Source organism: Lactuca serriola, chromosome 5, assembly GCF_051521515.1.
Source record: "Lactuca serriola cultivar US96UC23 chromosome 5, Lser_US96UC23_V15, whole genome shotgun sequence".
Taxonomy (NCBI): domain Eukaryota; kingdom Viridiplantae; phylum Streptophyta; class Magnoliopsida; order Asterales; family Asteraceae; genus Lactuca; species Lactuca serriola.
Window position 1 is genome coordinate 331251577 of NC_136412.1, and position 12179 is coordinate 331263755.

The 12179-nt window shown below is 38.9% G+C and overlaps 1 protein-coding gene across 1 annotated transcript; it reads left to right on the forward strand.

Annotated features, from left to right (window-relative positions):
• Positions 1 to 9421: 9421 nt before the first annotated feature.
• On the forward strand, positions 9422 to 11674 carry LOC145055211 (actin-depolymerizing factor 1-like). Its single transcript, XM_079003514.1, has 3 exons — positions 9422 to 9618; positions 10882 to 11147; positions 11241 to 11674. The coding sequence occupies exons 1-3, from the start codon at positions 9616 to 9618 to the stop codon at positions 11389 to 11391; spliced, it is 420 nt and encodes a 139-aa protein (XP_078859640.1). The 5' UTR covers positions 9422 to 9615; the 3' UTR covers positions 11392 to 11674.
• Positions 11675 to 12179: the final 505 nt, after the last annotated feature.

Below are 12179 nucleotides of genomic sequence, written 5' to 3' on the forward strand. Positions count from 1 at the left end.
TGATTGCAGTGAAAACATAATGGGCTTGCTCCCCGTGGGCAGTCCCTGCTGACGTGACCATCACTGCCACACTTGTAGCAGTCGGAACCCCTGGAACGACACACTCCCTCGTGCGGTTTCCCGCACGTGCTGCACTGACTTCGGCCTTGCCGACCCACTAATCGCTGATCTGAAGTCTTGGGTCTCTTCCCGGGACCCTCTAAAGTGAATGTTTGATCTGACTTCCTCTTTGCAATGTGCTCCAGATCGATCTCCCTTTCCCTAGCTCTGGCAATCATAGAGCCCAGGGTCGGGCATGCCGAGAAGTTGACATGCTTCCGAATCTCCGCTCTCAACATGTCATGATAGCGGGTCCTCTGCATCTCATCATCCCCTGCATACTGAGGAACTAATAGGGCCCTCTCCCGAAACTTGGCGGTAATCTCCGCCACCGACTCTGTCGTCTGTCTCGTGTCTAGGAATTCTTTGGCCAGCTGCTGAAGCTCCACTGCCGGTGCAAACTCCGCCCTAAACCTGGTCACGAAGTCTGACCAGGTCATAGCCTCGACGATCGAGGCTCCCAATAAGTCTCCAACTGACTCCCACCAATCTCTAGCTCTGTCTCTCAAACATGTCGCCGCGAAGCGGACCTTCGACCCATCCGGGCAGAAGCTCGTCAACTGTGCAGACTCAATGTTTGCGATCCATCTCCTGGCAGCAATGGGGTTCTTCACCCCGTGAAAATCCGGCGCACCACACCCTCTAAAGTCCTTGAAGGACAGCGTGTGCGTACTTGCCTGGCCAGACGCCAAATCACTCCTAAAAGCTCGGAGGCGATCCTCCATCAGCTCAATGATCCCCTCCTTGATCGACCCGAAAATGACCGGGGTCGCCTCAAGGATGCCTTTCGTAATCTCAGATGTGATGAACTCGCGCAACCCATCATCAACTGGTTCGGATCCTGCGCCCGAACCTGATCCTGAACCGGATCCTGACTCGCCCACTGGTCTCTCTCGCAACGTCACCATGCTGAAAATATAACGCAACCACTACCAGAATACGGATCACTGCTGCAAGATCAAACACACGCACTACCAGGTTCCTGGTCTTGTCTCGGCCCTTCCCGAATCGAGTACGGATCCTCTGCTTTCAGTAGTACGAGCCCATACTACCTTCCACATCTATCCGTACTTTCCTCAGGAATTGCTTTGACTCCACCAGGTCCCTTATCCACTACTACTGCTCCCAGCACTATCCCATCCTAGGCTTACCCTAGGGAAACCTCTGACTCAACTCAACCAGTCCTCAGTTGCTGAAGGTCTCCTTGTGATGCCAATTAGCCATCACCTGGTTACCATCACATGTGACGAGGCTCAGATAATCCTTCAAGTAAAAGACTCATCCCTACAACGGTTGGACTCAAACAAGAGCCGCGCAATAGGGCCAAATCCAGCACTCTGAGATTATTCAACCCTGATCACATGTGACGTGACGTATCCACCCTATGGCTAACTCCCATCACTCAAAATCCCACAATGCACAAAGCAAGCAGCATTCGGACAAGGGGAAAATCTAACCACAACATACTCAAGCAATCATATCCAAATAGCAAGAATCTGAACTAGCATGCAACACAAACTCATAAACTTAGGCATAACCTAAACAGGCTATCCTACTACTGTCTAATCAGCACTATCATGCAGCTCAAAACACATATAATAGGCACATAAGGCATCATTCCTAGATCCTTAGTCCTAATCTAGCATGCTGTTCTATCAACTGACAATCATAACATAAACTTGTATGGGTATTTTGGGGTACTTACTTGAGCTCAATTGATTCCATGCACCACACCCGTTTTCTCTTTTCAAAGTTCTTTCCTTTCTGATTTTTTTTTGCTTTTCTAAAACTGTTTTCTTTCCCAAAACTCTCTTTTACAAAACTGTCTTTTTATTTTGAAAACTTCTATACCAATCCCTCAGTTTGAGTTCAGACACGCTTGAGAGCATGTCCGAATCCCTCAAACCAAGGCTCTGATACCAACATATAACGTCCCAAAATTCAAGACTAAAATTTTCTTTTAATAAAATATTAATTAACGTAAAATTGTCATTTCAAAACATAAACATAGTATTAGTTTTCAAAACACATGTTCATTATCAGAGTAAAACATTCCCAGACTGACTAATCTATGGTGTGTGCCATGCGATCATCCCGAGCTCCATCGTCCACTACCGGAAGTACCTGAAACCAAAACTGAAAACCGTAAGCATGAAGCTTAGTGAGTTCCCCAGATACCACATACCATACAAACCATTCATAGCCAAGAACCATACATGACCGATTTATCCATAATCAAGTAAGGTGCTATGTGCCAAACATAGTCTTGCCATTATGCCACGGGCCGCGTGTGGTCTTCCTGGTCAAGCCTGGGCCGCTCCCTGGGTCTTACAGACAAGTGCCAAGGGCCACCCCCTAGTCTTACAGACATGTGCCAAGAGCCACCCCCTGGTCTTTTATGCAAGTATCACAAAGACAACCGTACATACTACTCTACTTAGCTAAACAACATACAGTGTGCCAAAAGCCACCTCCTGGTCTTTCGTATATAATAGCATACAATGCGCCAGGAGCCACCTCCTGGTCTTTCATACATATTGCCTAGGGCTAACCCCCGGGTCTTCCTGTCATCCATAATAACATACTGTGTGCCAGGAGCCACCCCCTGGTATTTCATGCATATTGCCTAGGGCTAACCCCCGGGTCTTCCTATCATCCATAATAACATACTGTGTGCCAGGAGCCACCCCATGGTCTTTCATGCATATTGCCTAGGGCTAACCCCCGGGTCTTCCTATCATCCATAATAACATACTGTGTGCCAGGAGCCACCCCCTGGTCTTTCATGCATATTGCCTAGGGCTAACCCCCGGGTCTTCCTATCATCCATAATAACATACTGTGTGCTAGGAGCCACCCCCTGGTCTTTCATGCATATTCTAAATGGGTCGGCATTGGTGCCTTAGACCCATACAAACAGTGAGGAGACTCACCTCGCACTGCTGAACTCTGCTGATAATCCTCTGGCTGCTGACCGACAACTCTCTGAACCCCTGCTCCACTCACTCCCCGAGCTACCAATGTCAAGGCAACACTGAGTCTAACTGACCCCCGAAAGACAACCAAGTCAACTCAGGTCAAAGTCAAAGTCTTGGTCAAAGTCAACCTTCCAGGTCAACCCTACTCGTCAAGTCACCCTACTGACTCGCTGAGTTCATAAGTCCAGAGTCCTTCCACTCGCGACTCTACTCGCCGAGTCAGTCCATGACTCGTCGAGTCTACCGATTTCCGAGTCCTGACCTGTCCAACTCACCGAGTCTCTAATCGACTCACTGATTTGAGTCTAAACTCGAAGGGTTTGGGGTTTCGCGACCTGACTCACCGAGTCCAGGACAACCTTCAACAGACTCACCGAGTTGTTCATCCAACTCGCCGAGTACATACCCAACTTCATCCGACTCGACGAGTTGTTCATCCCACTCGTCGAGTTCCTCCTCGTCTTCATGCTACTCGCCGAGTCCACTCAAAGGACTCGCCGAGTCCATTCAGATCTTCAAACATGCAAAGGACTTTTTATTCATGCATGGACTCCAAACTGTAGATCCACCCTTCCCATGCCTATTCCTCATGTAAAGTTGCAAACTTTACGTGTAAAGATGGAGATCTAGGCAAAATACACCATAAAATAGGGTTTAAGGCCAAGGGGCTTCAAAAATTGACTCAAGGGCTGCTTCTCTAGTCCATAACACACTTGGATCTGAAGTAGCAACTCTATATCCGACTTCTAACTCAAATGGGTGACAAACCATAGCTTAAAAGCCCCAAATCTCTCAACCATGGAAGATCTAAAGGAGAGAAACGACTTATTACCTTCAATATCTCAGAAAGGCTCCACAAATTCCAGATCTGAAGCCAATCCTTGAAGTTTCACTGATTCCCCTTTTTCTTCTTCCTTCAATCCACCCAAAAATGGCTTGGAAGCTTGAATGCACAACAATGGAGGCTTAGGGTTCGCTTTCTGAATGAGGGAGGCTCTAAGGAACCCTAATGGAGAGAATAAGGAGCTTAAATAGCGCCCAAAGTCCCGGATTTAGGGTTTTCCTCGCACAGACCAGACTCGTCGAGTCCACTTGGCCGACTCGCCGAGTCAGTCACTTACACCTCGACCCGGATTACACATGCAAAATTACATACAAACACAACACATACACACGAACACTCAACAACAGCGACAAGCGGCGGCACCTAGGCGGTTATCGTCGGTTTCTCGCATGAATGAAAAGGAAAGAAGCCGCTTAAAGCACTTATTTTTCTGTGAAACGAAAGCAACAACAACATCCCATAACATCCAACTCTGATTCCCTTACCCAACTTCTCTTCTTGTCGGAAGTGACAACATCAAGGCGGTGGCTGCTCGGTTTCACAGCAGTCGGCCACCACGAAGGAGACAGTGGTCCGACAACCCTTAGTTTCTTCTTCCGACCGTAGCGCTCCAGTATGACGTTGAGGGGGAGGTATCGTTGGTCATCTGAGATGGTGGCGGTCGAGTTTGGCGGTGTAAGCGACAGAAGTTGGCGATGGCGGCTGGAGCATAAGGTGGTGGCTACCAAAATTAGGGATATGGTTTTGAGGATGCTCTTTTAAATGAAGGAAAAGAAGAAGGTGACGGGCCTTAACCCGTCTTTGATTCAACTTATGCCGAAATTCCATTTTCAGTCCATCCTTCCCCAATCTTTTTTAATTCGAGTCCATATTTTACTTTTAGCCCCTGCTTCCAAAAAACTATTCAATACAAGTCCAATTGTTATAATTAAGACTCCAAATTCCCGAAATTATAACATTTAACTCCCATGGCTAACGCTGATAAATTATTACAGATTTAGGGCTAAACTAAAATAATGTATAAAATACATGTCGGGGTTTTAGGGTTTATTATTTGTTTATCTATTTATCTTATTTTATTTAATTTATTTTATTTATTTCAGTTAAAACAAAATGTTTCAAGGCCTCTTAAGAATCTTAACAGGCACAAATGTGTTGTGGTTCCTAGTGGATGGGCCCACAGTCTGAGATACTTTGTTTTTAGAAATTTCAATGAATCTAGAGTCATGTTTGGACCTAATTTCCTTTTTGAGGGCATTTTTGGCTTCTATCTTAGGATCGATCACATATATCCTATTTAACGAAGGTTTCTTCTAGGTTTCATATGATGACTTGGAAGATTGGCCAGCAGATGGATTGTTAAACATAGGCTTGATTGGCACCAAGGTTGTTTTTGAAATCACTTGAGAATTTGAAACACAAGAGTCAGATGAATAATCTACTATTTTCTTCTTATACGTCACTATCAAAAGATCCCCAAACAAAATCTGATTTATCTGAGTCAGGTCCAGTTGTCTCCGAAGTAATTTCCTCAACAACATGATTGTTAGGAGGACTATGGTTCAAAATTTGTAATGCAGTATGGGTGATGCTATAGAAGGATTTTGATGTCTGATTCAGGTCCAGGGGTATCAAAGGCGAAAGAGGCGTGAAATCGGGACACTTGACGACTATGGGTTGAAACTCAGGAATCAGAGATGAAAACCGTTATGAGGTCTCATGAAGGGGTAACAGTGGTGAGACAGGGGTATCCGAATATGTGTGGTTCAGAATGTATCCCATAAAGGTTAGATCTCATAACTCCTTCAAGGGACAAGCAATTGGTTTCGGAAACTCGCATCCGATACCATGCGCTTTGGACCACGGATGACGAAACTTATGAGTTACCTGTGCAGTGGTTTTAATAATATCTATGGCATGATGTAAAACATCAATTTTGGCATTCAGACATTTGTTATCATAAATTAAAACATTCCTTTCAGAACAAGTGATTATAAATTTGTATTTAAGAATGATACAATCATCTTGTGACATTACAAGTTCACGTTCTAACGACTTTATTTTAAGCTTCCTATCCTCGAAACATAACTTAAGACGACTCAATTCACTTTCCATCTTCTCACTCGCTTCTACGGTAGACTCACAGGCTTTATAAATGATGTTCATATTTGATTGGATCTGGGTTAGATATGGTTCGCAAAGAGATAAATCAAAATTATTATTAGTAATCATAGATTTTACCTGTTGAACGATGCTTCGACCTGATGGATCGTTGGTTGCCATGTAGCATAAATTTGGCTCAGCATCTTCATAATCTCCTTTTGATCTAGATGACTAGTAGCCTTCATCGCATTCAATTTTCTGTCTAGCCATAAGACACATATTCCTTCTAGAAATCACATTATCTTCATCATCAGATGACCAATACCCTTCCACATCTCCTGACACAGTGGTGACAAATGCTTTTTCACTTGCGACCATTTATTGAGCTCGGCGTGCATAGTATGCAGAGTCTTTGATCTTTGGTTTTTGTATGGCTTCAGCCATACAATCTTTGGCAAAGTGATTTCCATGACCACACTTGTGACAAGTGACCTTCGGTTTGTCTGACTTCAAATTATCACGGGATTCCGAGGAGTGACTTGGTATCGTGCTGTTTGGCTTGTAGGCATGTAGGTTTTCTGAGGGTTTAGGAATTGATTAGGGATTACTTTGACGAGGAGCTTGGAACGGTTGTGAAATTGTTTGTGATTGGGGTTCCATGGTCTCTTGTATTTCATGGACTGCAAAGCAAACTCTTGTTGAAAGCGAAGTTCGAAGTCCATCGCTTTAGGGTTGAGGTCTCCATCAAACTAATAGTTAGAATTATAAAGAACATGTAAAGTTGGTGGAGAGGGTTGAACAGATGGAATGGGAGGGATAACAACTTTGAATGGGTCCAAAGCAGAGGGGTTCGAGACTTGAGGATAGAAAGAACTAACAAGAGCTAGAGGACCTCATGTGAGTTCTCTCAGTGTTGGAGCTAGAGGACCTCATGTGACCCATACACTATGGATATGGGTTTATGGATCCAATAAAGTTGGCTTGTATGTTTTTGTAAAATATATTATAAACTTCTTTTTACATTCGGGAAGTCTTGCAATTGCAATATTTACCGGTACTTACGTGTTAAAAAAAAGATTGGTGTGTTTTATGGCCTATATACTATGTGTTTCAACATGTATTATATGCGTCAATACCATATTTTCCCTTAGGTTTAGCTTGATAAGTCCCTTAGGGATGTAAGGGAATTGTTATCATGAGAGTAAATACCCTCTTAGATCCATGTCATGCATTGCATTGTTTGTAATATTTTTTACCTTATGATGCTTATGGATATTTTATGATTATAAAAATCTACTTTGTTTCAACATATAGGGCATGATCGGCAAAAATACATGGTAGTAGGTAGCTTCTAACTAGCAACGTTTTGTTAAATGTTACGTCAAGTAGCATTTGGATTTGGAGCATTTTGTTTAAAATAAATGTTATAAGCTTGTAGTGTCAAATGAGGCTTTCTGTTCAAAATGGAGCGTTTTGTCAAACGCTTCATGTCGAACACACCGATATTCAAATTGAAGTTATAGTATATGATTTAGATATTTACGGCTTCAAGATACTTAGAATACATTAGGATATGATTATTTCAAATGACCGACACAATATTTGTTTAAATACATAACCCAAACACCTACATATTCATGACATGTGTTTTGTTGTGAGATTGTGTTGTTAGCAGTTTTGATTGATGTTATTTCAACTATTATGTGAACGATTTGGGTATGTAAATCATGAAATCAATTGTAATATTCGAATGGGTGTTGGTGTTGTCGTGGGAAGAAAATCTGCAAAGACAATTTAGGTTTAAACATCGGGATATTAATTGATTTTTTGCACTTGGATGAAACAACGCTTTGATGAAATAGGAACCCTCTATCATGTTTAACAATAGTCGATTGTTTAGGTTATTGTCGACCAACATTTTGTTGTGTATTTATCTATTATTTACATTGATTTTGGTTTTCTCTCAAACAAGATCCGATCATATTAAGAATAATATATTGTATGGGAATATCACACATAAGGTTTTACATTTATTTTAGACACTAGTTATTTTTTTAGTAACTACTTACATATACTCTTCAACTATGATTGTTTGAAATTAAAAAAAAAATAAACATTTTTTTTTATCAAAATATAAAATATATCAGAACAATGTGAAGTTGTAATATTCGATTGTTAAATGTTCAAATACCCCAAGAATAAGTGAAATCTACATATGAACAAAAGATTATGTTTAAAGTTATTTTTGGTAATGTATTAAAAATGTTAATGTTTTAATCGAATCGGTATACTTATTAGTTTTCGTTTCAAGTTCAAACCTTTAAAATAACATAAAAACAAGTTGTAGATCATTTTAAATACATTAAAATCAATAACCATAACTTTGACATAAATTCACATATATAAGAAAAGAAAATAAAATATAATACTGAAACAAAATATAATTTAGATGAATATACAAATTTCAAAAAGTTTGGTAATATTTGTGATATATTATTATTCAATTTAAGGAAGTATAAATAAAAGTAAAAAAGACATCAAAGTTTGTTATGCAAAATACTTTATTTCTTTGTGTTTTTTTTTTTGAACTGGCAAATACATATATATCTAATCTACTTCTAAACTAAGACCTAATTCCACCTATGTCCACGACAGGACTTGAACCCTCGACCTCAAAGAAGGAGGGCACCACCTGATACCGCTGGGCTAGAAGCCCTTTGATTGTTTTTATTCAATTTAACTGGTTATACTGGTATTTTTTTTTTATTTTATAAAAAACGGTTAGTTGATTCCAGTTCATAAATAGACATAAAATTAATGTTAGTTGAACTGTTCTTTTATCCGGTTCTTAGTCCAATTGATTCGACACGACGGTTCAAACCGATATTTAAAACATTGATTTTTGGATAGAAATCAAATTTTTGGATAGAAAAAACAAAGATTTGGGCAAAAAAAAAATTCATAGTCCTACGGTTTTTTAAGGATATAAGATAAATGAACCATAAAAAGTTTTTTGATGATTAGAGAAAAAAAGAAAGTAATAATTTTGTCGATGACCAAACTATCCCTAACCCTAAACTAAAATAAGTTTCACATGAAAGCATCATTGCTTTATTTTTCTTTCTATCTGACACAAAAGCATAAAAGAAATTAAAGCATAATTGTTTTTCTTAATTTCCAAATTAAGAATGCCCAACAAAAATTGTTATCTTTTTGTTAAGGTAAGCGGTCCTTCTGACGCCATTAATAATAAAAGGGGATATTTTGAAAGCAAATCAATAATAGAAGGGTTGAATCGTAATTCACATAAATTAATTTGATATTTATTTTAAGATGAGACTTGAGAGACGAGGGTAACCACCGATATAGCGAGGCCCGAATCTCTCTGATTATTATCTTCGTGCGCACTACTAAAAGTCTTTTCCGTCACCACATTCATCCTCTCTCTCTCTCTCTCTCTCTCTCTCTCTCTCTCTACAAAAAACACGCTTCTGTTCTTCACATCTTCTCATATCCACCGCCTTTCGGGTTTCTCTCTCTACAATTCTGTTGATTATCGCCTCGATCTTCTCCGATCAATCGTCTGCGACCATGGTTAATCTCTTCAAATAACATTTCTCTTACTGTTTTTACTTCGGTTGACTTGTTACATGACATATCTGTGTATTTTAGTTTTCTTCCTTTAATCGCTATTATACTGATTGTTCGTTTTTAATCTATGCATGTGTTTCCATGTGAATGCATCGAATTATGTTCTGTGTAGTGTTTTGATGTTAGGTATTTGATTCACTTTTGATGAATTTGAAACCCTAGAGTTGTAAATGGATCCAGATTTGTTACATAGCCTGATGTTACTTTTCAGATTTGGATCTGATTTCAAAACTGAGTTGTCTGACTTAATAGCGTTTAATTCTTGTTTATTTTCAAGTACAATTGATTTGGCAGCTTGGATAGGCTGCAGTTAGATAACATCGTTTTTTTTTTCTCTTTTATGATGAACTTATTGCTTGTGTATGTACGAATAAAGTGCTAATTTTGTACCAAAATGATGTTTGGAAACTTTTATTGGGGCTCATAGAGAAATGATCTGCTAAATTTAGGTATAGACTGGATTGGTTTTGATCTATCAAGTGCTTACTTACTCTTATCTGTGTAGGTGATGGTTAGATCTGACTGATCCTTAGGTATATAGCTCTATAGGAGGGTTTTGATCTGTTGTTCTCATTTGTCACAAACTTTTATCATATCCTGTTAGTCCTAATTACTTTATCTTCTCTGTACTTTTCAAGTTTTTCCCCACAAAATCCTTTCATCAAATTTTCCTAACAGTTCTTTATTCAATGATGATAAGCTTTGATACAGTTATAAATTTAGACCCTGTTATTATAAGCATGAATACTCTTTCAATAGGTATCCTGTTAAAGCTAAACTTTCTATGTGTAACATTGTTGATGAATCACATGAAGCTTGATTTGAAATTCATGATGATCATCTTAAGATGGAAGTTACCATTTAAATTGATGCTTATGTAATTTTTCAAACATTTAGTACATTGATCTAATTGAAAAAACATAGAATTTAGCCATGACACTATAGTGTGAATGTCCAAGAATGGTAGTTGGGTGCACCTTCTTTGTATGGATGATAAAACACATTCAATGCATTTACTCATTCTTTCCTTGTGTGCTTATGAAGATGAAAACGATGCCAGTTGCATTATTAGTAAATGCAATTTCTTGTTAAATCCAACCTTCAATAAACATTCTATTTTTAATTAGTTGTAAGTTATTTCCCCCAAATGTATTGGAGCAGAATAATAATGTGTTTAAAGTGTTTTATGATATGGAAATTGTGTAGGCAAATGCTGCATCTGGGATTGCTGTGAATGATGAGTGCAAGCTAAAATTCTTGGAGTTGAAGGCAAAAAGAAACTTCCGATATATAATCTTCAAGATTGAAGAGAAGCAAAAGGAAGTGCAAGTGGAGAAAGTTGGGGAGCCAGCTGAAAGCCATGAGGATTTTGCTGCTTCTCTTCCTGACAATGAGTGTCGATATGCAGTCTTTGACTATGACTTTGTTACTGCTGAGAATTGCCAAAAATCCAGGATCTTTTTCATTGCCTGGTAATTATTATTATTATTATATTATAAAACTGTTTTACTTTTACCTTTCCTTGATGATGTTTAAAATAAGTAATAAATGTTTTGATTGATTAGGTCGCCTGACACTGCAAGGGTGAGGACCAAGATGATTTATGCTAGCTCCAAAGATAGATTCAAGAGGGAGCTTGATGGGATCCAGGTGGAGCTCCAAGCAACTGACCCAACAGAGATGGATCTTGATGTGTTTAAGAGTCGTGCCAATTGAAATTGAAATTGAAATTCAAATAATAGTGGATTTTAATAGCTTGTGGGGGTATGGTTATGGTATGTGTTCCTTTTGAGCTAGCTGGTTATGGATATGTTTCTGGTTTGTCTTTTGAAAAAATGTTATTTTCGGTGATATTCGTTACTTTTTAACTTTTTTTTTTTGGGCTTTCGACTCCGGACGTTAGCAGATTCAGTGATCTTTTGGGGCAAATATTTTGTTATGTGGATTCTGGGATATTTAATATTTTGATGATGATATCATATTACTTTTCGGTTTGTTATATCAACTTGCATACATTTGATTGTTGTTTCATGCGGTCTATGTTGCCTTTTTCCTATTAGCCTACGACACACTCAACTATAAATATAAAATGAGCCAAAATAGTCATGTCGTTTGAAAATTTTAACAACTTATATCCAATAGCGATTGGGTGAGATATAGAGACGAAATACATAACAATTACACAACGGAGTTGCAGGAAAAGAAGTAGTTACAAATGGTACAGCAGAAAAACCAGATTTGTTGTCTACTCAAGAAGTTTTGATGATTGGACTGTAAACATGGAAGGTGTTGGACCTTCTAAATCTCTACACCACATCAAAAAAAAATCATCATTTTATACGCTAGTTTTTTACACCCACAAATACGTTTCTTAATATATCTTCTTTTTTTTTTTTTTTTTTTCTTTTAAATCTATACAAATTGTCAAAAACATCTTTTAACTTTTTACCTATTTATTTATATATTATTTCTTTGAGAACTTCATAAAATATATTATTACAAAA

What these genes read in the sequence shown, in the direction of transcription:
- LOC145055211 (XM_079003514.1), top strand. An exon ending in AGGATCTTTTTCATTGCCTG is followed by an intron (nt 11,148 to 11,240) that starts GTAATTATTATT and finishes TTGATTGATTAG; the next exon opens with GTCGCCTGACACTGCAAGGG.